This window comes from Pollicipes pollicipes, unplaced genomic scaffold (assembly GCF_011947565.3).
Source record: "Pollicipes pollicipes isolate AB1234 unplaced genomic scaffold, Ppol_2.1 Scaffold_3087;HRSCAF=3621_pilon_pilon_pilon, whole genome shotgun sequence".
Lineage (NCBI taxonomy): Eukaryota > Metazoa > Arthropoda > Thecostraca > Pollicipedomorpha > Pollicipedidae > Pollicipes > Pollicipes pollicipes.
The window spans coordinates 27962908-27988661 of NW_023596225.1; the positions used below are offsets into that span (position 1 = coordinate 27962908).

At 57.0% G+C, this 25754-nt stretch overlaps 1 protein-coding gene across 1 annotated transcript; it reads left to right on the forward strand.

The window, feature by feature from the left end:
• The first annotated feature begins 101 nt into the window (after positions 1–101).
• LOC119089994 (brefeldin A-inhibited guanine nucleotide-exchange protein 2) lies at positions 102–25066 on the forward strand. The gene is made up of 31 exons (XM_037212793.1): positions 102–214; positions 605–869; positions 2492–2670; positions 3296–3448; positions 4222–4362; positions 5099–5233; positions 5303–5354; positions 5880–5989; positions 6367–6503; positions 7216–7450; positions 8099–8308; positions 8828–8972; positions 9415–9556; positions 10020–10179; positions 10997–11154; positions 12189–12279; positions 12757–12910; positions 13355–13635; positions 14345–14642; positions 14987–15141; positions 15981–16121; positions 16474–16625; positions 17036–17208; positions 17641–17908; positions 18256–18409; positions 20156–20291; positions 21799–21989; positions 22234–22347; positions 22672–22990; positions 23732–23988; positions 24355–25066. Exons 2-31 carry the CDS (start codon positions 746–748, stop codon positions 24496–24498), a joined length of 5109 nt encoding a protein of 1702 aa, XP_037068688.1. The 5' UTR covers positions 102–214; positions 605–745; the 3' UTR covers positions 24499–25066.
• Positions 25067–25754: the final 688 nt, after the last annotated feature.

Here is a 25754-nt window from a genome sequence, read left to right on the forward strand (position 1 = left end):
ATGATAGCTTGGCAATCGACAGCGAGCGCATCTGCAAGTACCTCGCTGAGTGTGTGTGGGGCGGTGGGCTGTTATCATTTTGGTGTTGTTGGGTGGGTGTATGTCATTAGAGCGAGTTTCATGGCATGCCTCAAGCTCGTTATTATGGGCGCACTGATGATGGTGAACGAAAAAATGTTCCGCTTTGTTTGCGAGTGCGTGAGCAGTTGTGAAGGTGTGTGAGTTGAGAACACATCACTTGCTGACCTCTCGTTCCCGTAACAGCCCAGATAGGTTCATTACTAGGCTTCTGTCGATCGCAATTCCTTGGCATGTATGTGTGCCATCAATTTCTCAAAATTTCATCTAAGAAATTGAAAAATTGTGTTCGGCTTGAAGCATTACTTATCAAATGGTGCTCTGGGAATGTGATCACTGTGTCCTACACCATCTGTGCACCTTGTTGAAAGTGGCAGGTTAGAGTGCTGTGGCATTGACCCCAGACTTTGTGAAAGTGTATGCAGTTGTGATATACTTGCTTCATAGCCATTCGTTTTTGAATTTGTGTAGCTCATGCTTTGTTACTTCTTATTTCCCCACACTCATCATTGTTTTGGCATTGCAGCATGCTGACAGTAAGTCAGTGAAAATTTAATCACATAATATCTGATATTTCTATTTGGGATTGGTATCAAGTACCAGTAAAGAAGAAGTGTTATGATTTGCCATTTACATTCATGATAGTTCCTAAATTTACTCTAAGGAAATGCAGAAGACAGGAACCAGCAAGGAAATGTTCATCATCAAGGCATTGGAGAAAATCCTGCAGGAGCGTGAGACCAAGAAGCCTCATCACTCTCAGCTCAGAAAAGCCTGCCAAGATGCTTTGGGTAAGGTTGCTTCTACTCTGTTCTCTATAACTTCTTCAATTGTGGCTTTTGAGATACTTGTCATGCCTTTTAGATCACAGGAGTCATGATTTTAGCTACTTTTAACCATTGCATGGCTTCACAGTTTTTCATGACCAGAACAGATGGGTGGGCTATCATGACAGCTGTCTGCACCTCCCATAGGCTGCTGGGCAGTGTTCCCAGATAATGTCAATCCCAGCAAATATAAATGCCAGTGGCATATTTTTGGTATCAAATCAGTAGACAGTAGATGCTCCCAGATCAGTAAAACAATTGGAAGCTCAACATATCACATGACCTACCAGGAAGATATAGTCAGAAAATCCATGGGTGAAAAGTTATGTAGCTGCAATTTTTACCACTTTGTTTATTTTAAGGAAATACTACCTACATCACTGTGCCCCCTTTATGCAGCATCAGCTAATGAAAAGGCCATCTATTTTCTGCTTAAGGCCATGATACAGTCAGGACTCAACTCCAGCTCCCACATGGAAGTAATTAAAGAAGCACTAATTATGCAGTTCCAAGCTGAACCTGAAGGCTTTTACCTCTTGGCTTGTACATCCCCTTCCTGTCATTGTGATGCTTAAGGTTATTAGACGTGGGAAATTGTTTCAAAGCATTGTGATAGGTAAGGTGGATTTGCTTTGTTTTCAGACCAATCAAAATAATGTGTGATATGTGCAGCACATCCTTATTTCATCTCAGTTAATGGTCATTCAATGTCTATGAAGGGCTGCTACCAGCAAAAAATAAATGGTAGAATTTATAGGCTAACTCCCTCTATTTTTCAATCTTCAGGCATTTATTCAAAATAGCTTCATTTAATGAATTTCTAGAATCAGCATGAACACTGGGCAATGCTTGTCATGTGGGCCCTGGCCCCTCCCTCATTTAATTGTTAAATTCTGGGTCAAGAGCAGAATATTGTGGTGAGAGGTGAATGCTCCTCAGTACTCAGCATGGTACATCCTATCCTTGGGCATAACCTGAGGTTTAGTGCAGTGGCTGTACCCAGTGTAGGTTGTCCCCATCCAGTAGGTAGTAAGAGTGCATAAGGTGATGCAACTCAAGCCCACCCTGCTGTGCATTGGTGAATCAGGAGGCAGGTGCTGTAACCAACTGAGCTATGAAATGGCAGACATGTATCAGCATGATTCTTACAGAAAATGAATTGTGGCTGAGGATGATGGACAATCTTAGTGCAGATATAGATGAGCATGGGCGTTAATTTTTTTGTGGAAGGAAGCTATTCATGTTTGGCAAATGCTGGAATGTATCATCAGAGGGAAGTGGTGTGTTGGTGTCAGGTCTGTCTGGTTGGCCTCTGTTAAAGTGATATGTGCAAGGAATTTCAGTTTGTTCTGATTGCAACATGCAGTGCCATAAATGGTGCTTTATTGTTGATAAATGTCTATAGTTTGCTATGTGTGGGTGTATTTACATACTAAATGTCAGCTATTGTTTTAAATGTTGTACGCATTCCCATGGACCTTGGATCCATATCATATTGATCTCGCTCTTGCTCGATTCACCGTAAAACACCTTGGTCCCATTGCATATTGCGGTCGTCACACGCTAACCGAGCTGGGCCGCTCCAGACGAGGCCAAAAAGCAGTGCCAGGCGAACGGCGAGCCGGCCGGCGACGGCAGCTCGGTGCTGCCGCTGCCGAAGCAGGACAGCACCGGCTTCCGCGCCGACAAGTACCTGCTGCCCTTCGAGCTCGCGTGCCAGTCCAAGTCGGCCAAGATCATCGTGACAGCACTCGACTGCCTTCAGGTGAGGGCAGAGGAGGGCAGCGGCGGCGGCTGCGGCGCGACACCCATGGCGTGGCCGCACTGACAGTGTATTGCCGGCTCGCACCGGCCAGCACGTGCAAGACGCACGCAGGTTGTGCAGCCAGTGCAGTTTGTTTGTGTGCGCGCGCGCATGTGTGTGTGTGTGTGTGTGTGTGTGTGTGTGTGTGTGTGGTGTGTGTGTGTGTGTGTGTGTGTGTGTGTGCGTGTGCGTGTGCGTGTGCGTGTGCGTGTGCGTGTGCGTGTGCGTGTGCGTGTGCGTGTGCGTGTGCGTGTGCGTGTGCGTGTGCGTGTGCGTGTGCGTGTGCGTGTGCGTGTGCGTGTGCGTGTGCGTGTGCGTGTGCGTGTGCGTGTGCGTGTGCGTGTGCGTGTGCGTGTGCGTGTGCGTGTGTGAGTGAGCATGTGTTGTAATATCAAAATGCCATAATCACATGCAATTCTGTGTATTATTTGGTGACGATTTTACCTGTGGGGTTTTGAATCACCTCTAGTCGCACTCCTAGTCGTGTAAGCGCCTAGCAGGCGGGCAGCTGCGCCCGCCGCGGCGGGGCGCCGGCCATCAGACGCTCAGCGGTGTGGGGTGCCTGAGCTGCCCACGTCTCCGTCAGAAACTGATCGCGTACGGCCACCTGACGGGGGACGTGCCGGACCTGACGGCGACCACGGCCGGCCAGCGCCAGATCGACCGGATCGTGCAGACCATCTGCGGCTGCTTCACCGGCGCCCACACGGACGAGGAGGTCCAGCTGCAGATACTCAAGGTAGGCTGGTGGCTGCAGCTCGGCAGGGTGGGCGGCTCAAGGTAGGCCGGTGGCTGTAGCTCGGCAGGGTGGGCGGCTCAAGGTAGGCCGATGGCCGCTGCTCGGCAGGGTGGGCGGCTCAAGGTAGGCCGATGGCCGCTGCTCGGCAGGGTGGGCGGCTCAAGGTAGGCCGGTGGCTGCAGCTCGGCAGGGTGGGCGGCTCAAGGTAGGCCGGTGGCCGCTGCTCGGCAGGGTGGGCGGCTCAAGGTAGGCCGGTGGCCGCTGCTCGGCAGGGTGGGCGGCTCAAGGTAGGCCGGTGGCCGCTGCTCGGCAGGGTGGGCGGCTCAAGGTAGGCCGGTGGCTGAAATACGCTGTCAGCCGGTTTTTGCCGAATAAGACTGATTAACAGAAACTACTGACAGCAAACTGGCTTTAGCCGCCACAAAGCCAAGTGCAGCAACAGATGCTGTAAAGCCAATTGAATATTGAATAATAGATAATTATCTCCATCGCATTTAAAGCATTTTGTCACTAACCTTTTAGGCGTTGCAACTGCAAATGTTCTGGGTGAGGGGGGTTCCATCTACCGATAGTCTGGTGGAGCAACAGACATTCAAAGCACTTACAACAGTATGTGTCTGTAAAATATGCCAGACACATGGTAAGATTTCGTGTAAATGCTGTCAGTGAGTGTGTTCGTCTGATGTCGGACATGTATGTCGTGCGCCTGTCAGTGCCGTCGGACGCTGGGAGCAGGCTGAGTGCGGCTGGTGACACGCCATCTTCTGTTGCAGGCGATCCTGACGGTGCTCACCTCCCAGCACGTGGAGGTCCACGAGGGCACCGTGCTGCAGGCCGTCCGCACCTGCTACAACATCTACCTGGCCAGCAAGAACCTCGTCTACCAAACCACAGCCAAAGCCACTCTCACGCAGGTACTGTGGACCGTCCGGTGTTCGGATGGCACAGATTGTCAGTGAGATCACGTTTATGTCTGTGGGAAACGCGGGGACTTGACCAGTGCAGGTTTGACAGCTTTTTTTTTGGGGGGGGGGGGGGGCTTCCATAGTTATTGACTCAGGTTTCCCTGATTGGTCTTGTTCACGTTTTTATGGAGGTGTCTAGGTCCTGGCTTCGAATTCAGCATCCATAATCTGGTATGCTGCTACAAGATTGTGTTTTACAGTCTGGAGAGCAATAATCCTGCGGCCAATATGGCGGTCTCCGTCCCGTGACCCGACCCGTGATCTGTGTGCTGGAGGTATTTTAGCGCATGTCATCACATTGACATGATACTGCGCAGCTCATTGGTTCTGGTTGGCTGTGCATGCAAGTAATGGCCCTCACAGTTCAGGGCACATGTAGCGCTTTACATGGTCGGAAAGGTCACCTATGGCATCTAGTTATAAAAACAAAACGTCAATCACTAGATCATGTCACGCCTGTCTGTATCGGGTATGTAGCACGCTTCGTTTAGAAATGTCAATGGAATGGTGCCAGCTGCACCGCTGCCCCACACACCAACGATGTCAGAATGCCCTGCGCGGATGAAGGCTCGCATCGAAGTGGCTACTCCTTGAAGGCCGCGTTTGTTCCGCCAGCGGCCGTTGGGCGCCTGGTGTCGGACGTCCCGCAGCTGCGATCCGGCTCACCCGTGCCTCCCACGGACAGGTGGTGAACGTGCTGTTCATGCGGATGGAGAGTCAAGCGGCGGGCCAGGCGGCGGCGGACGGCGCGCCAGACGGCCAGGCCGAGTCGCCGCCGGCGCCGGCGGAGGCGCCCGTCGGCCCGCCGGCCGGGCCCGAGGAGCCGACCGAGCCGGCCGAACCGGCCGAGGAGACAGACGGCCAGCCGGCGGCCGACGTCAGCGCCGAGGCTGTGGTCCGGCCTCTGCTGGACGAGCTGGTGGACAGCGTGGTCCGCGCGGGTCAGTCGGCCGGTCGGCCAGGCCCGGAGAGGGCCGCCGACGGCGCGGTGTTCGGGTCGGGCCAGTCAGGACTGTGGCCATCACAGAACCCATCAAGGCTGGCTGGGCGTTATGTTCACGTCGGCTCGGTGCTGTGACTAGTGCTGAGCATGAGTCGGAGCAGCATGACGGCTGCTTATGACCAGCTTCAGCTCTGGCCCTTGCGGAGCTTTAGTTATATCAGCTTAAATGGCGTTCGTACGGGCCCGCACTGCGCAGGTCAAGGCGGTGGTTGAACACAGGCAAATTTAAAAGTTTTGTTCTATAAAACAAAGCTACTGTGCAGCTGACGCGACAGATCACATTCACTTTGCTGTTAGTTCACGGATCTTGTACATTTCGAACCAGATGAAGTGATTTAGTGAATATGCAAAAGCTGCGTTAGATTTGTTGAACGCCATGTGTTATATAGGCTGGATTAGACCATTGACGAAGCGGATTCAGCAGCTGCGGAATCGTTTAATGGTGTTCGTCTGCTATTGCCAGAGGCGGCAGCCACTGAGACGACGGCCTCTGTGAGCAGTGAGCCACGAGAGAACGGCTCCGAACGCTCCAGCGGCCCGAACACGCCCAAACTAAACCGGCGACACTCGCAGGTGTGCGCGGCGGGAGATAGCTTGTGATACTCGACCGCCTCTCTCTGAAACAGGACTGATGACACTGTTGGTACGCCCTGTGGCCAGCAGTGGATGTTTTTGAGCGTATGTATGCCGCCGGCTGTGAGGCGCAGCGCGGGGATGGCTGGTCTTAACGCACTGGCCGTTCTGAATGCTTCGCAGCCTTGGTCTCCGCAGAAAAGTTCAACCGCACCTGGTTTTGAACGTCAGGGCGCTTCTGTTTCTGCTTCTAAGCGTGCCGTCACACGAATGGGAATCCTGACCGTGACACCGTCATGAACGCCTGGTGGCAAGTCTTCTTCTCCACGACTATGTGCGCCGCACGCATGACACGCCTCCTCCCCATCCTTCGGCAGGGCAGCGAAGACGCCAGCGAGAATGACATGATGACGGCCAAGTTTTCGCACATTCTGCAGAAGGACGCCTTCCTCGTGTTCCGCTCGCTCTGCAAGCTGTCCATGAAGCCGCTGCCGGACGGCACGCCCGACCCCAAGTGAGACGTCAGCCGCCCCCCCCCCCCCCCCCCCCCCTCCGCTCCCGTCCCTGGTCCCAGTGGGGGCTAGGCTGGGTGGAGGTCGTTGCGTCAGCAGCTGGATGGCGGCGATGGCCGGTGCGGTGCTCGGTGCGAGGACTTTGACCTCTGACCATATTGCGTCCATGTAACTGGGCACCAGCATGCATTGTGCATATTGGGACTGTTAGGCTCACAATCATTTAAAAGAAATTTGTTAAATGGTTAATATGTGCGTAGTTCTCCTTAAAAATCATGAGCTATCAAATGCTTCTCGGACTGCCCCTTGCCCCACCTGTCATCAGTAACGTGCTTTACGTGAATAGGAACGCACCATGTGCTTACGGGTGGCGGACATGTGGTCCTGATGGCTATAAGCGCAGAACGCATGTTTGGTCCCAAAATTCAACTTAAGTATCATGCAAACTGTCGCAAAATGTCGACCCTCGGCAAACCCAGTCGTGTGAATGTCATGTCGCTCAGCTATTCAGCTGCCCCTTTCACTGTACCGTTTCGCTGTTCAGTCTAACATGTCGTGGCTGCTGTTGTTTTTGCTTCAACTTTGCTGAAGAGCTGCTTACGATTTGTTGCGCCCCAGAACAGCACCTAGTCCGTACCAGAAGGTACGTCTCCACCCAGCTGCCGTCCACCGGACCTGCCTCCGTCTAACGCGTGCCACGCTGTACCTCCACAGGTCACATGAGCTGCGCTCCAAGGTGCTGTCGCTGGAGCTGCTGCTGTCGATCCTGCAGAGCCCCGGCCCCGTCTTCACCACCAACGACATGTTCATCACGGCCATCAAGCAGTACCTGTGCGTGGCGTTGTCCAAGAACGGTGCCTCTTCCGTGCCCGAGGTGTTCCAGCTGAGCCTGGCCATCTTCCTGGCACTGCTGGCTAACTTCAAGCAGCACCTGAAGAAGCAGATCGAGGTGAGACCGGTGCTCATGGAGAACGGGTCGTGTCACGGAGGCGCTTGCGGTGGTAACGTCAGGAGGACAGTTGGATTGAGGGAGATTGCATCATGGTGGGGCTCAGTAGCTGGTATGGGGTATGGCATGCATTGGAAACAGTGCAATTGAAACCTATGTCGTGGGAGCTCTCGACTAAACTCCGTTGCTATACACAAAGTTTTGCTGTGGACAAATACATTAATGTAAACGCAGTAATGCAAGCCAGTTTCCAAAGTCTCCACCCACAAGAAAGACTAATGCGAGCCGATTTCCAAAGTACTTACCCATTACACGGACTAATGCGAGCCAATTTCCAAGGTACTTGCCCATTACATAGGCTAATGCGAGCCAATTTCTAAAGTACTTGTCCATTACACAGGCTAATGTAAGCCAATTTCCAAAGTACTTACCTATTACACAGGCTAATGCGAGCCAATTTACAAAGTACTTATCCATCACACAGGCTAATGCGAGCCAATTTCCAAAGTACCCACCCATACACAGACCGTTTGGAGCGGTGATGCCAATGGCCAGTTGTTGCGTGGATCGATGCATAATTGAACAAAGATTACCACCTGGTCGTCCATAAATCCAAATATTGGCAAGTCGGCCGCTTGTCCTTGGCAGGTATTCTTCAAAGGCATCTTCCTGAACCTGCTGGAGACGCCCAGCTCGTCGTTCGAGCACAAGTGGATGGTGATCCAGGTGCTGACGCGCATCTGCGCCGACGCTCAGAGCGTGGTCGACATCTACGTCAACTACGACTGTGACTTCGCCGCCGCCAACATCTTCGAGCGGCTGGTCACGGACCTGAGCAAGATGGCGCAGGGCCGCCAGGTGAGGGCGGGCAGCGCGCGCGGGGAAACAACGCTGCAAGCTCGCCTGGGGGGGGGGGGGGGGCATTTACGACGCGGTGTGGCGCCGTCCTCCGTAGTGTCAGCTGTTTGCGGCGGAGCTTGTGTCTACACGATGCCCGTCAGCAGACGAGTAGGGCTTACAGAAGACGAGTAGGGCCTACAGCATCTCATGCCGCTAGAACCTGCGTTATCACCCATGACTGCAGGGATACGTTTCGCCTGAGTGGCAGCGCTCTTCGCACAAAGAATATGTGTGGCAAGGATGACGGCTTTTTCGCCGTCAGTAGAAATGCCAAAAAATAGGAATCGATGTAATTCGAATCCGATACGGATCACGTTGCTGTTGGTTGGTGTAGAAAGGTGCTTCTGTAGTGTCCAATGAACTTCGCTCGTAATATGAGGCAAACTCCACTGCCATGTATCGTGCCCCACTGGCGTCATGTGATGCAGTCGGCTCTCACCCGCCGTTGTGACCTCGCCCCCCTCCCCCCCCCCTCAGATCGGGCAAGAGCAGCTGGGCGTAACGCTGACGCAGGAGCGCAGTATCCGGCTCAAGGCGCTCGAGTGTCTGGTGGGCCTGCTCAAGTGCATGGTCGAGTGGAGCCGCGAGCTCTACGTCAATCCGCACTCGCAGACCAACCTGGGTGGGTGTCGGCCCGGGCCGGAGCCGGGGGCCGCCTCCGGCGGGCGGGTCGTGCTCCGGTCGAGCGGACCGCAGTCGTCGACAGCGGTGTACGTCAGGAGTGGGCGCCACCAGCCATTTCCTGCGCCTGGGTTAAAGCCGAATGAATAGTGTGGTATGCTGCTTGCTTGACGTCTACGGTCACTGAAGTTGTCATTCTTGCCGTTCCGTCGCCGGTATAGAGAGTTGTGTCTGCGGGGTGGTCGACGACAGGCCCTCCTGCGGTGCTGTCGCCGCGAGTCGATGACGTCTGGGGACGCATGGCCAGACGCTTCCCGTGGTCCGTTTCTTCACCGTGTGATGCTCTCATCTTGTCACCGAGAGGCATTCTAGCGGCGTGGCGTCTTCACTGCGCGCGGTCAGCCGGCGGCGCGCGGTGTTGTGACGGCGCTCGCGTGCTCCAGACACGGACCGGGAGGCGCCGGACGAGCCGGCGTCGACCTCGCTGACCACCTACGGCAGCCAGAGCAGTCTGCCCTCCAGCACGCCGCAGCAGTACGAGTCGCTCAAGCACAAGAAGGAGATCTGGGAACAGGGCATCGACATGTGAGCGTTCCTCCGCTGTTTCACTGGAGTGACTCTTGTGACCTGTTGACTCATCCATTCAGTGATTAGCTCATGCACCGTCTTGCTTTGAATCAGCCAGGGGCGTGGGCGTAAACGTCGCTGGCTAGCGTCTGCTTGTAAACGTTTTTAGCAGATGCCGCCTCGGATGAATATAACCGTAGCTTTCTAGTTAACCTTGAGAGTTCGATCTCGTACGCCGTGGACCGAGCTGTTCTAGTCGGGGCTTCATCTCAACGGCCTCGTCCGCAATGTGACCTTTAACCGGCGCTGTTCGAGCGCGCGAGAGGTCAGCGATGGTTCGCTGTGGCGTGCTCGGTACCGGCGTGTGCCGTCACTGCGGCTGTTTCGGCGCGCCCGGCCTGCCCGGCCGTCCGTCCTCCGACCCTCCTCCCGCCCGGCCGCCCGTCCTCTGACCCTCCCCCCCCCCCCGCCCGGCCGGCAGGTTCAACCGGAAGCCGAAGCGCGGCCTGGCGTTCCTACAGGAGCAAGGTCTGCTGGAGGCGACGCCCGACTCTGTGGCCGCCTTCTTCCACGACGACCACCGGCTGGACCGGGCCGTGCTGGGCGACTACCTGGGCGACCCAGACCAGCATAACCGGGAGGTGAGTGGGACGGGGAGGAGAATGCTGAGTGGAAACGGTAATCATGTGAAAAGGCTTAGCGTGGCATTGGTGCTATTCTTTTCATAATTTTGGATGCACCCTGAGATATATAATGCCATTAGATCACCAACATCCATGTTGAATAATTAGCAGGCATGTGTGCTTCACCAGAGGACGATCAGTTTCAAAACTGCATAGTCTGACAGGCAGACCGCGCAAACTGCGGTTAGTCGTAGCGAATTACGGACAACCCAGCGTTGGCAGGGAGATGAAACATGGCTCCAGTCGCATTGGGGTGAATCTTTGGGTGGAACATATGTAACACGATGCCTGGCATGCAAAGGTTGTGAATTCACCGACGGAGATGTATATTTTGAAGGAGTATGCGCCATTAACATCGTAGCTAATTTCGTGGTTTTGGGTCCGGGAGTCTCTGATTTGAGTCCTCGTCTGAGAATTCTCTTTGGCGATGCGGCGCCATTTTAGTCTGGCTGGCTTCCGTTGATGAGGTTTGTTAAGCTTTTGGCAGGCTCATCTTCAAAGTTGCGATACCGTGGCATGTATTTGATGAATCTAATATGTTTCTGGTGGAAGGCTGACGCGTGCAGATTGTCTTATTTCCGCTTCAAAGTTGTACCTGAGCGTATACTCAATGGCTGGAAGTTGTTTCTTGTGTATGGGTTCGTATCGGCGAAGCACAGCCTAATATGTTAAATTACTAACGGATGTCTGTCTCTGTCTGTCTGTGTACACACACATGTCTGGCGAGCTGGGTACCTCTGTGTGACGCACCCGGGCGCCTCCGCTCTCCCTGCAGGTGATGTACGCATACGTGGACCGGCTGGACTTCAACGACCGCGACTTTGTGGCGGCGCTGCGCCTCTTCCTGGACGGGTTCCGGCTGCCGGGCGAGGCGCAGAAGATCGATCGGCTCATGGAGAAGTTCGCCAGCAGATACTGCGAGTGCAACCCGAAGTGAGTGGCCGGCCTCGCCTCCTGTCGGTTGGGTATCTTTGAGCTCCGTGTTGTTTGTTGTTCGCCTGCTCACGGCTGGTGTTTGTTGTGGGCGAGGCCGCAGGCCAAGCGGGGATATGATATCTAGATATTTATTGCGTGGACGCTCAATGTCATTACCTGCCAAACCCATTGAAGTGGGATATTGGAATGTCTAGTGTGTGCACGCTAAATGTCATTGCCTGCCAAACCCATTGAAGTGGGATATTGGAATGCTTCGATAAGTCCCATGCGTAGAGGCAACCAAAGGCGACGACTTTTCTCGATCGTGTTAAGGCATCTGCTGCATGGGAATAACAATCGCGCCTGCTATCGTCTGGCTCGGCCCGTGACCCAAAAGGCATCTGACTGGTGGCTTCTACAGGTCGTTCTGTTTCGGATTTTCACAAAAATAAACAGTCAGGCGACCGTCAGTTCCGTCGGCGGCGGCGGCACTTCAGGGAGAGTGTTTCAAGTGTATTTGTTATCTGTCCACCTGTTGACATGTGCTTGGTGCTTCCCCGGCCCTGGTGGCGACTAGTGTCGCGACATTGACGTGTTTAACGGGGCGGTCGATACGTGTGCCGACTTACCGCTGTATTGCCTGGCAATCTGGCGCGCGGTGTGGCCGTGCGGCTGGTACTTATGACGTGACGTGACACGTCAGCCGGTTTGGGGTCGGACCCTGACCGCTGGCGATAGGTCGGACCCTGACCACCGGCAACAGGTCGGATCCTGACCAGCGGCATTAGGTCGGACCGTGACCAGCGGCAATAGGTCGGATCCTGACCAGCGGCAATAGGTCGGACACTGACCACCGGCAGTAGGCTTGACCTCGACCATCGACAGTAGGTCTGACCCCGACCAGCGACAATAGGTCGGATCCTGACCAGCGGCAATAGGTCTGACCCTGACCAGCGGCAATAGGTCTGACCCTGACCAGCGGCAATAGGTCGGATCCTGACCAGCGGCAATAGGTCGGAATCTAACCAGCGGCCGGTGGCGCCTGTTTGCAGTCAGAACATCTTCGCCAGTGCGGACACGGCCTACGTGCTGGCCTACTCCATCATCATGCTGACCACGGACCTGCACAGCGCTCAGGTCAAGGTGAGCCGTCGCAGAGTATGTGATGAACTCATAAAATGCCTCTGTTAGAGGAGCAGGTGTGTGGATGATCTCTGAAAGAGGAACAGATCTGTGGGTTGCCTCTGTTGAAGGAGCAGGTCTGTGGGTGGTCTTTGAAAGAGGAACAGGTCTGTGGGTTACCTCTGTTGAAGGAGCAGGTCCGTTGGTGATGTCTGTTAAGGGAGCTGGTCTGTGGGCAGACAACCGATTTGGTTTTTTTCACAACTAGCCATTCTGGCCGAATCAGGTGAGCTTGATTCTTTCGTGACTGGTTAGTAGTTTAGCTGAACCGGTCCGTCCGAATAATTTGCGTTGGTGCGTCATGTACGTTCAAGAACTGAAACTTCCTGGTGTGCTTACAAGAATGTTCACCATGTTTCGGAGGACTATGACGGGCATTTGCCGCTCGGTCAGTTGTCCTGATGTCACCATGGTGACCGCGCACGCTGTGTCAACCAGCACAAGATGACCAAAGACCAGTACATCAAGATGAACCGCGGCATCAACGACAGCAAGGACCTGCCGGAGGACTACCTGTCACAGATCTACGACGAGATCGCCGGTAACGAGATCAAGATGAAGGTCACCGCTAGTGCCAAGCCCGGAAAACAAGGTAACGCGCTCGCCGCGGTGGGCTGCCGCCCCCCCCCCCCCTCACGGGACTCTTCGTGACACGGCTGCCACACACCGCTCGGTTGAGGTCTGTGGTACGTTTGTAGACATTGCGTTGTGGCATAAACTGTAAGTTTATTCAACTTGATTATCAGTCCCTCTTCTCAGAGCAGAGTTGCCGAGTTTGGTTCAAGGTTGTGTTGTTCCTGGCGCCCATCACACCAGTTCAGCGTGTTGTGGGTTCACTCCTCTCTTCCCTCACGGCTGTATTTTGCTAGCCATCGTCTCTTACTAACTTCAGTTATTATGGACGCTGTTTGGCACGCAGTGTACAACCACGCAGTAGAAGCGTCCAAATCATCGTGTCGCTAGCCCAGTGAAAGACGCTGGGACGCTGTGACCCAGTGATGGAGTACTCAACCTCGTATCCGTCCCGCCGCCGCAGTCGCCCAGAGTGAGAAGCAGCGGCGCCTCCTCTTCAACCTGGAGATGGAGCAGATGTCGCACGCCGCCAAGTCGCTCATGGAGGCGGCCAGCCACGTGCAGGCGGAGTTCACGTGCGCCACGCACGTGGAGCACGTGCGGCCCATGTTCAAGCTGGCGTGGGCGCCGTTCCTGGCGGCGTTCAGCACGGGGCTGCAGGACTGCGACGACCCGCTGGTGGACGAGCTCTGCCTGGACGGCATCCGCTGTGCCATCCGCATCGCCTGCATCTTCCAGATGAAGGTGCGGAGTGGTGGTCGTGACGCGGCCTCTGCACCCGACGGCGCGGTGGCGGGCACGGCGGCTGGTGTGTGTCGCAGTGGCGGGCCGTTCATGACGATTGTGAGGATTTGAATGAGATGGACGTGTGAGGTCTGGTCGAGACAGAAGGATTATCTAGGGTGGAAAATATGTGGTTGTTAAGAAGTGTCATATGTTCTCGATGTGGAAGATATTTGTGGAATAGTTGAACGAGCGTAATGCAATGGAGGTGGTCGTCCCACCAGTCACGTTTTCACACGTCAAGAGAACACTCTGGGCCGAGGCTGTGTAAGGGATGTTGGAAGTGCTGAACGTATCGCTTGTTCTATCCGATGCCATTTTTGGGACACTGACGACATGAACTAAGACAAAGTAAGGCGGGCTGCAGACAGTTGTAGGATCGAGTGAGTTACGCTTCAACTGTGTGAGTGCCACGCCGCCCTGAGGCCTTAAATACCTGGAAAGTGAAAGGTAATAATGCTGGTGACAAGTGAATGAGTACCTCGCGGGAAGAGCATTTTCCCTCCTTCCACACACACTTATTAGATCCACATTAATGCTCGCAGTGCGCTACTGCCACATACGTCGTCTGAGGCTGTTGCGTGAGTGAATACACCACGCCTTCTAGCGTGCTGCATCTATCCCGCCACGTATCCGTCTTCACCTGTCCTGTCTGCTGCCGTGCCGCCAGCTGGAGCGGGACGCGTACGTGCAGGCGCTGGCTCGCTTCACCCTGCTCACCGCCAACGCGGCCATCACCGAGATGAAGGCCAAGAACATCGACACGATCAAGACGCTGATCTCGGTGGCGCAGACGGACGGCAACTACCTGGGCAGCTCGTGGCTGGACATCCTGCGCTGTATCTCGCAGCTGGAGCTGGCGCAGCTGATCGGCACGGGCGTGCGGCCGCAGCACCAGCACCAGCACCAGCAGGCGCGGGGCCGGGCACCCGACGGACACCGCTTCCACTTCCTGGAGAGCATCGACTGTGAGTGGCCGGCCCGGACGGTGGTCAGCTGGCGGTGCCAGATGAGCCGCCGCGGCGAGGTGCCGGGTGGATGGCGATGGTAGAGATGTGAGGGTTTGCCACGTGGCCGTGTTCGTGCTGCGTGACAGCCTATGCCGGCTTATTTCGTCCCACATGTGCGCTGATCCTATGCTCTCCCTCGCATTTCTGTAGTCATTAACTCGAGGGTTCCCACTCGCCCTTGGCCTTCCATCGGCCCTCAGCCGCACCTGTCTCCGTCTCCGGTCAGTCAGGCCTCTCGTGTTCACGTGCAGTGACGCTGGGCGTGTCCAGACCGTACCCGTAACGCTCCACTGCACCGACAGTCACCGGTACAGCCGAGCGACGCATGGCGAGCGTGGTGGAGTCGATGGGCGAGACCAACTCCCAGAGCGTGGTGGTGGCCGTCGACCGTATCTTCACCGGCTCCATACGGCTGGACGGCGACGCTGTAGTCGACTTTGTGGACGCCCTCTGTCATGTACGTCCTCGGCTCCGGTCTCAATATTGGTTATGTGTGTGCCGGTTACCTTCGTCTTCGAAATAGCGTGCCGAAGAGAGGCGCAAATTTGAGTTTGACGCCTGGACAGTTGGCGATTTGGCGATAGGTGTTGAGCGGCTCCCATCGACCATGGTCCGGCGCAGACACCATGACTAGTAACATGTCCCCATGGTTTTTAGCTGTCAACTTGTCTAGCTTGGACTGAAACTCGAGTATTTTGGGCGTGGTCCGTTAGAGCCAGCCGTGCCATCGGTGAGTAGCCGTGGGTTACCGGGACCTGCGCACACCGGCGCCGTGTCTGCGCCCCCGCTGGCCACACACCAGTGCCATGTCTGCACCCCGTGTGACCGCACATCGGTGCCGTGTGCACCCCTGCTGACCACACACCGGTGCCGTGTCTGCGCCCCTCCTGACCACACACCGGTGCTGTGTCTGCGCCCCTGCTGACCACACATCAGTGCCGTGTCTGCGCCCCTGCTGACCACACATCAGTGCTGTGTCTGCGCCCCTGCTGACCACACATCAGTGCTGTGTCTGCGCCCCCGCTGACCACACATCGGTGCCGTGTCTGCGCCCCCGCTGACCACACACCGGTGCTGTGTCTGCGCTCCTGCTGACCACACACCAGTGCTGTGTCTCCGCCCCTGCTGACCACACAACGGTGCCGTGTCTGCACCCCCTGCTGACCACACACCGGTGCCGTGTCTGCGCCCCTGCTGACCACACACCAGTGCCGTGTCTGCGGCTCTGTTGACCACACACCGGTGCCGTGTCTGCATCGTGTGTGCGCTCCTGCTGACCGCACACGGCCCGCGCAGGTGTCACGAGACGAGCTGGCCCAGGCCCAGCCGCGCATGTTCTCCCTCACCAAGCTGGTAGAGATCTCCTACTACAACATGGGCAGGATCCGTCTGCAGTGGTCCAGGATCTGGAAGAAACTCGGAGAACACTTCAACCGCGTAAGGAGCTAGGCGGTCCACGTGATGCTGTAATGGGTTAGAACATCACGCCCTTCATCACGAAGCATATATTTGGGTTGACTAGGCTTTTGCTGATAATCTGTGGCGATCATGGCGTAGCTGTTAAGTGCGTCAGGGCATCCTAGCCTCAGACAGCATATCAGATACGGTTGCAGGATAGCCCTGAGCTGAACACAATGGAAGTGGAAGTCCCGTGCCCGCGGCATCGGTATCGCACAATGTGGCCGAGGAGTGTGTTTCTGTCATATGGAGATGCCACAGTAGCCACGAAATCTGGCTTGATCAAGCGTCAATGAATGCGATGTTAAACGCCGCCTGCTGGTGTTTTTAGGTGGGATGCAATCCCATGGAAGAGATATCGTTCTTCGCCGTGGACTCCTTGCGGCAGCTGTCCATGAAGTTCATCGAGAAGGGGGAACTGGCCAACTTTCGGTTCCAGAAGGACTTCTTACGGCCGTTTGAGTACATCATGAAGTCCAACAGGTTCGTGCCGTCGTCTTCGCCCATGTTATGAGCAGCCTGAGTCTGTGTCGGGAGGGCGTGGCGCCTCAGGTGTCTGGGTCCGCTTCAGGACGTGTCCATGTCACCCCGAGGCGCCAGGGTTGGTCGAATGGTTCCAGGTGGCGACTGAGGCCTCTCGGAAGTCATACACTGGCCTCAATGCCTTTGGGCTTCGTTACAACACGGCGTCGTCAGTCGGCATGCCCCAAACCCTCTCCGCCGCTGGGCTTTGGGTCAGCCAGCCGCAGAATACTTGACAGCCATGTTGTTACCACATTGCCAGTGTGAGGGGAAGGCGACCTCGGCGATCGACAGGCCCCAGATCTCAAGCTATCGCTTTGTTGGCGCTGGGCGGTGAACACGCGTGGATGACGTCCGGTGGCCGCCGGCAGGTCACCCACCATCCAGGACATGGTGGTGCGCTGCGTGGCTCAGATGGTCAACTCGCAGGCGCGCAACATCCGCTCCGGCTGGAACAACATCTTCAGCGTGTTCCACCTGGCCGCCTCTGGTCACGACGAGAACGTGGTGGAGCTCTCCTTCCAGACCACCGGCTCCATCATCTGTGAGTGGGTCAATGGGGTGGGTATGGCTATCACAATGATTTTGGCTTGACAGCTCTGGCGTCTCACCGGCTGCCCGGGCCAGTGCGAGACGGGATGCCTGTTTAAGGTGTCGTGTGGGATGCGGTGACGGTGTGGCAGGGACCTGGGGTCCGAGATCCACATGTCCATGGCCGGGCGCACTAATCGCTACACCGTCGCCGATCCGCGGTAACGTTGCAACCGTCTGCACGATCGGTAGATAGGTTTGTTGGTTCGAACAGCAGAAGGGGCAGGGAGCGTGAGGGTCTTGCCGAAAGAGGCAGGCAGTCCATTCGCCTTTCTGCAGCCACAGGAGCCGTTTATGAATCAGTCGAGTCTCAGTGGACCCCGTCTGTACCCTCCGTCACCGAGTTTCTGGCGACGGCGCCTCACCGCGGTCCGTCCGCCGGCAGCCACCGTCTTCGAAAACCACCTGGCGATCGTGATCGACAGCTTCCAAGACTCGATCAAGTGTCTGTCGGAGTTCGCGTGCAACGCACAGTTCCCGGACACCAGCATGGAGGCGATCCGGCTGATCCGCAGCTGCGCCCGCTACGTGGCCGACTCGCCGCACCTCTTCCGCGACCACAACATCGAGGACAAGACCATCCCCGAGGAGGACCGCGTGTGGGTGCGCGCCTGGTTCCCGATCATGTTCGAGCTTTCCTGCATCGTGAACAGGTGAGCGTCGCGCGCGGGTCCGCCTTCCGGAAACAGTTGGCGCGTGTGAATTTGTTCATAGCGCTCGTGTTCTGTCGTAAGCATTACTCGTACCCTGGTCGTCCGACCGTACCTCGACTCCCACCTCATCTTCTGAATGGCTCACTGTGTCCCGTTTCTCACCCCTGGTACAAAGTAATATTGGTGGTACAGCTGGCTGTGGCGTCGGTCTTCAGGCCGCTGGATCTGGGATGGAGTTGAGCAGCGTTATCACGGCCTTAAGCCGTGTGATACGCTGTCATTACCAGCGGTAACGCCAGCCGTCTGCGTTATGTGGTCCGGTGAGCGTCACTTCCTGCTGTCATCAGGTGCAAGCTGGACGTGCGCACGCGCGCGCTGACAGTCATGTTCGAGATCATCAAGACGTACGGCATGACGTACCGTCAGCACTGGTGGAAGGACCTCTTCCAGATCCTCTTCCGCATCTTCGATAACATGAAGCTGCCTGAGCAACAGTCAGAGGTAGAGGGCTTGGTTCCCAGATTTTGGTGTGGCCGGCTGCGCCTTTCCGTTGTGTTTGTGGAGAACTGGCTGCTGCTGCTTTCGTGCTACCTCGTGCTAGGTGCTACTTTAGCAATTTCGTTTGGCTGCTAGATAATGGATGGATGGTGGTGTCTGCTTTAAGTTGTGACTTTCGTTGCGCGTGATTGCTTTACAGCCCTTTTGAGTCCGTTTGTATTCGTCTTGCACTTGAGGAACCAGTATTTAACTTGTAAACTTGTGTATGCGTTTCAAAGTAGGGTATGTTGTATTGCTGTCATCATCAAAAGCCGCTAACGTGTAAAGTAAAGAGGCGGGGCGTGGTAAATTGTCCATTCGTGGATTCAGAAGCGAATATTCGGACGAATTACTGATCGCAGCGAATTTCCATGTCTTGCCCTACTGAGACCGTAATTGTTTTGTTTAGCTTTTTCTCGCACATGGGTTCGTGAGTGGGCACTGGTTTTCGGGGCCATGGGTGAGTTTGTTCTATTACGCGCCGCGTTCGGCCCCGTTGTCGTTCGGCTCTCCGGACCTGCTATTCTGTTCGCGCTCCCCATCGTCCAGGGCGGCTCAGGCAGTGACAGTAACCAATCGCACTCATACTCTTAACTCCAACCGCATTCTGAACGCATGGCTGCAGAATGCGGTCCGATAACAAGGCGCGAAGAAAATGTACGCTCTCGTTGTACAAAGCTCACCATGTCGCAACAATTATCGGCTTCGTTGAGATAATATTGTGGTACAGATTCTTCAAAAGCGGTCGGGATCGGGCCGTCTCTCTGCGTTCCAGTTCACAACAGATCAAGTTTGGGCCGCCTTGGACAGGGCACACCTGTTTCTTTGAGCGTCAGCGGGCTGGTCAAGCTGGGCCTTGGTACTGGCCCCGATGGCTCAGCCGCTCTGTCTGATTCCGTTCTCTTCTGTTTAACAGATTTTCGTGCATCCCGACAACCAGCTGGATGTTAGTACTCGTCGCTTGTTTTGTTTGGGGCCTACGGCTCGTGGTGCACTAGCATCTGGTTCTCGCTCCCCGCTCCCCAATCTGAGCAATTCCGTTTCACTCCCCTCGATTCCATTCCACACCACTTTCTTCAATTCACTTCACTTCACTTCACTGCAGCTCACTCCACCCCGTTCCGTCTCGTAACCTCCATCGTTTCTCATCTTCCCTCTCAGTTCATTATTGTCATCCTGCTGTCCATGCTCCACAGCTTCAATAATCTCTGCCGCACTCCCTCTTGCCCCGGCCTGACTTCTCTCCGATTTTTCGTTTCGGCGCCGCCAGTCGGTTCTTGTTGCAACTTGTTTTGTTGGTTTCTTGCTAAGTATGCTTGCTTTTTCTCCTGTCATTGTCATTTTTGTTTTGTTTAAACATATCCTTTTTAGTGACGTCCCTGTTTGCAGTTTTCCTCGCTGCTTGGGCTGGTTGGTCTGTCTAACATAATTTTTCAGATTGCTAATATGTAGCGATATTAATGTCCTGTTTATCCTGTTGTCATCATTTTTTAACTAACGGTATGCACTAAGGAGCTTCTTGGTAACATGTACAAGCATTATGCATATAAGTTGTGTGACCCATCTGCGGTCAGTACCCGACCGCTGCCTCGCGTAAAAGGGAATGGCATGGCCCCGCCCCGTTCCATGCAGCCGCCGGCCGTGGGCGCTGACTGGGGTCGCCCTCGGAGCTGGCGCTAACACGCGTCTGTGTGGGCGGCGCCGTTGCAGAAGGCCGAGTGGATGACGACCACGTGCAACCACGCGTTGTACGCCATCATCGACGTGTTCACCCAGTACCACGACACGCTGCAGCCCATCCTGCTGGAGCCGCTGTACTCCCAGCTGCACTGGTGTGTCCGGCAAGGTGAGCACACTGGCACAGAGCGACGCGCCGCCGGGGCTGGGGCAGAGCGGTGCATGGCTTGGCCGCGGCACAAGCCAGCAGCCGGCCAGGACTGCAGCGCCGTTGTGTCGGCCACCCAGTTATGACGGAGAAAGTCATGTCCAAAAAGGCCCCAGAGGTACGGGGTTCGATTCCCCGCGGTGCCCGCCCTTCCTGCCAGGGTGAGAGGCAGGCGACGCCATATAGCCTCAGCAGCTGAGTGCGTCGTAAAGCCCCACTGACTCAATGACACAAAAAGGCTCCAGGAATCTGAGGGTTGCTCGAGGTTTTGCAGTGTGGTGTTGTGTTTCTTTTCAGGAGGTCATGCTGACCGAAAAATGGCAGGCTTTCACGGTTTCAGTCGAACCAAATCCTACGAACTCCACAGAATAGTGATATGCGTGGGTGATGGGTATGTTCATAGTCGAAGATCGCCACGTGTGAGCGTAACACACATCACTGACGGTGCCGCCCCAGCGCTGTTCAGAGGCTGAGAGTGTACGACACATCACTGACGCTCCCGCCCCAGCGCTGCTCAGAGGCTGAGCGTGTACCACATGCCACTGACGGTCCCGCCCAGCGCTGCTCCGAGGCTGCGAGTATACCACACATCACTGACGCTCCCGCCCCAGCGCTGTTCAGAGACTGCGAGTGTACCACACATCACTGATGCTCCCGCCCCAGCGCTGTTCAGAGGCTGAGAGTGTACAACACATCACTGACGCTCCCGCCCCAGCGCTGTTCAGAGACTGCGAGCGTACCACACATCGCTGACGCTCCCGCCCCAGCGCTATTCAGAGACTGCGAGTGTACCACACATCACTGACGCTCCCGCCCCAGCGCTGTTCAGAGACTGCGAGTGTACCACACATCACTGACGCTCCCGCCCCAGCGCTGTTCAGAGGCTGAGAGCGTACAACACATCACTGACGCTCCCGCCCCAGCGCTGTTCAGAGACTGCGAGTGTACCACACATCACTGACGCCTCCGCCCCAGCGCTGTTCAGAGACTGCGAGTGTACCACACATCACTGATGCTCCCGCCCCAGCGCTGTTCAGAGGCTGAGAGCGTACAACACATCACTGACGCTCCCACCCCAGCGCTGTTCAGAGGCTGCGAGCGTACCACACATGACCGACGGTCCTGGCCCAGCGCTGTTCGGAGGCTGAGAGCGTACCACACATGACCGACGGTCCCGGCCCAGCGCTGTTCGGAGGCTGCGAGCGTACCACACATGACCGACGGTCCCGGCCCAGCGCTGTTCAGAGGCTGCGAGCGTACAACACATCACTGACGGTCATGCCCCAGCGCTGCTCGGAGGCTGAGCGCGTACCACACATCACTGACGGTCCCGCCCCAGCGCTGTTCAGAGACGGGGCCGTTGGTGCGCCCCGGCCGCCGTGTGTTGTGTGTGGTCCGCGCGCGAGCTGGCGGCGATCCCGCCGTCCTCCGCAAGGCAGGCCTCACTGACCTGCGGCCGCCGTCACAGACAACGAGCAGCTGGCCCGCTCCGGCACCAACTGCCTGGAGAACCTGGTGATCTCGAACGGCGTCAAGTTCCGGCCGGAGACCTGGGACCAGACGTGCGCCTGCATGCTGGACATCTTCAACTCGACCATCCCGCACCAGCTGCTCACCTGGCGGCCGGGCAAGCCCGGGGACGCGGCCGCCGAGCCCAAGGTCAGGGGCGCCACGCTGTGCCGTAAGGCTTGCGTGACCAACGCCAGAGCATGTTAAAGGCTGGTGCTGGGGCGTATTGGCGCTGCTGTAGTTGGCGTCAATACGTGCGGAAGGCTGGCGCCGTAGCTTGTCCAAGCCGAGCGCCGTGGCGCGGTGTAAGTGGGCGCCGTTACGAGCGGTTGGTTGCTGGCGTGATGTGGCGCGCGCGCGTGTGTGTTGACGCCGCCGGCCCGCTGTCTGCCAGAGCCCGCTGGAGCCCCCGGCTGAGATCATGAGCCGGGCCGACAGCATGCACAGCATCAACAGCATCGGCTCCTACAGCAACGACGACAAGAACAGGAAGATCATGAAGATGAAGGTGCGTCGCCCGTCGTGGCGTGGTATTGAGTTGGGTGCGGCTGGCTGGTAACTGAGCACCCGCTATGTGTAGGGTTCGTCAGGCGGTGCGTCGCGATGGCTTTGTCGCTGCGGCTTAGAGAGTGAAGCTAAAGCTGCAGACGTTCAACTGTTGAATGCCGTGAAGTCGGGTCTTTTCACGTATTCCTTGGATGTCAGTTAGCGATATCACAGATTTACTAATACACCCAGTCATAGCTTCAGTTGCCTGTTCAAATGTTCTTCAAATAGCTTGCGACGCCCCCCCCCCCCCTGCCCCTTCTGACCGAGACGGTGGGCCGGCCAGGTGCACCAGGACCACGATCTATTCGCCAGCCTGCTGATCCGCTGCGTGGTCCAGCTGGAGCTGATCCAGACCATCGACAACATCGTCTTCTTCCCCACCACCTCGCGCAAGGAGGACGCCGAGAACCTGGCGCTGGCGCAGGCCGAGGCGCTGCGCCAGCGTCTCTCGGACGACGCCCAGCAGCGCGAGGACCAGGGCATGTACCCCTACCTTAGCGCCGGACAACTGTTCCAGCTGATTGACTGTCTCATGCAGAGCCACCGCTTCGCCAAGAGGTTCAACGCAGACCACGATCAGCGCAATCTGCTCTGGCGGGCAGGTGAGTGGCGGTTTGAAGGGTGGCAGGTGGCGGTGTGAGGGGTGGCGGGTAACAGTGTTGGGGTGACAGGTGGCGGTGTGAGAGGTGACAGGTGACTCTGGCTCGCTGGGACCGATTTGAGCTGGTTCGGGGTCCGCGGCGGAATGGTCCAGGCTGGTCTTGCGCCGGGTTAAGTGTGGTTTTAGGCTTGTGGTCTTCGTTCGGGTTGTCTTTAGATATGGATCCGGGTAAGGAAAGTATGAGACAGTGCAAAATTAGTGTAAAATGGGTTCAACGGCCGATGCGTTTCACAATACCAATTGATTATCATGAGATGACAGCCCAAGGGTCTCAAGGGTCTATCAGGGTCTCAATGGGCATCCTCGGGCTGCACACCGGGTCCGGCGGGCTGGCGATAGTCCGGTCTGGCCGGGCCAGTTTATGGTTGTGTGGGGCTGCTTGAGGCTGCCTTCAGGCTGACTTGTAGGTGTCGTAAAATAGCCGAGAGGCTAGGATCTGCTAGCTGGCATTATGTAACGTACCATTTAATTTTGCAGCAGCCGGTTCAGGTAAGCGACGAAATACTTCCGTCTGATTGTTGCCTGCGTTGCTGTCACCCGGCAAACTGGCCTTTGTCGCCGATGCCCTTCCGCATGGCTGCTATGAGCCGAACAGCCTCGAGACGCGCGCGCTCACCACCATTCACACCGAATCGGACGTCGATCACCGCGCGGCCGTCTCTGACCGGCCGTCCTCCGGCAGGCTTCAAGGGCAACGCCAAGCCGAACCTGCTGAAGCAGGAGACGCAGAGCCTGGCGTGCGCGCTGCGCATCCTGTTCCGGCTGTACGCCGACGAGCAGCGGCGGCCCGGCTGGCCGCAGGTGGAGCAGCGGCTGATCGCCACGTGCCGCGAGGCGCTCGAGTACTACCTGTCGCTGCAGTCGGAGGCGCACCGCGACGCCTGGGTGGCGCTGCTGCTGCTCTTCCTCACGCGCGTCCAGAAGATGGACGATGAGCGGGTGAGTGGCGGCGGGCTGGGCGCGGCGGCGCGCTGCTGTGAGGGATTTCGGGGGTCGCTACTGCTCGTGGGCGGCGGGTGTCTCCTGCTGAGAGCGCCGATACGCTCTCGCTCGGCCGCGAGGGTGCGCTGGCATGCACACGGCTGTCTTCGAGAGGGCAGTTGTTGCGCTGTCGTCGCTGGAGCGCTCAACAGTGTATGTCATGCTTTCAAACGAACCTATTAATCTGTGAAATATTAAGTAGCGCCCGCTATCTGTCGGCCGTTCAGTTTCTCTGCCTTTGTCGTCATGGCGATGCCGGTGATGTTTGCGTGAGATGCTCGTGCGAGCTCTCGCCCCTGACACGGCCTTGTCTGCTTGCCGCAGTTCCGGGCGCACGCCTCCAACTACTACCCACTGCTCTGCGAGGTCATGTGCTTCGACCTGAAGCCCGAGCTGCGCGCCGTGCTGCGCAAATTCTTCCTGCGCATCGGACCCGTGTTCGGCATCACCCCGCCGGCGACCACGTGACTGGCCGCAGCCAGTCAGCGGTAGCGGGCGGCGAGCGACGCTTCTGATTGGCCGGCGGGCCTGACGCCGGAAGTCGCGGGACGCTGAGCTTGGCGTCGGGAGAGGCTGGAGAACGCCTGTGATTGGTTGTAGCCACAGAACTGAGCGCATCGCCAGATGGCGGTGGGCACGCGTGTGATTACGTCACCTGTACATACCTAAATATCCCCGATAGTGCCTGAGAAAGTCAGATACGGCGTCCATTTGACGGGGTTCAAATGATTATGTTTATGTTGATTATACTGGTGATTATGCTGGTGGGGTCGCCAGTCGCGTGATGCCCGGCCATCGTTAGTTGATTCAGTGGACGGTATTTATTGGTCGTGCGGGCGGGCGAATAGTCGGTAGCGCTCCGTCCAATTATGGCCGGCCAGCGACCCCGCGCCGCCGGCCCGACAGCGTCCAGGACATCGTGCAATGTTGCCTTCAGCGAATAGTGTTGTTATCTCGGCACGTGGCACGCACGTGCACTGACGCGAGGGCCGCCGCAGTTCGAACAAGGTGCGTGCTCCACCGATGCTGCCAGCCGTTCCGGGGGAGGTGGGGGGGGGGGGGGGGGCGAGACCCGCCTCCTCCCGGACGCTCCTGGACGGCACGCTCCACCGGCCGGGCCGGCGCGCCCGGTCTGTGTCGCTGGTCATGATAGGCGGCGTCCAGTGTCGTCCGCAGCGCGCGGCGCCGGCCCGGCCCGGCGTAGGGTCTGTGTCGCATCCCGTCTGTCCGCGTCGGCCGGACCTTTGTCGTAGGTCTCACCTCTGGCGACCTCTGGCCGTGACAAACAGGGCATGCGGACGGGTCCACACATCGAGAGCGGGCACGAGCGCCAGCTGCTGCGTGTGCTGTACAGGATGCCTTATAGCCTGGTATCGCATCACTCTCCGTTAAACACATGGTAGACGTGAGGTACGCGTACAAGTCGCTATCGAAACCGGTGAGGCACGCGTACGGTGACCCGGTTGTCCCGTCTTCATCTGACCGATGTAGCCGCGGGCCTGTGAGCCGGCGAGCGTGTCCGGTCCCCGCTGTGGCCGCCATGTGTGCCGCCTCACCTCGCTCGCGATCGTGACGCATCCGACCGGCGCCCCTTGCCGAGGAGGGCTGCCCTCCGTGGGGCGCCGGCCGACGGTCCGGCGCTGCTCGGCGTGCGCCCCGCAGCCGGCCAAGGCCTGGACGAAGAGTGTCCAGCCCGGCGGCCGGGAAGACGAGCGATGCGGCGG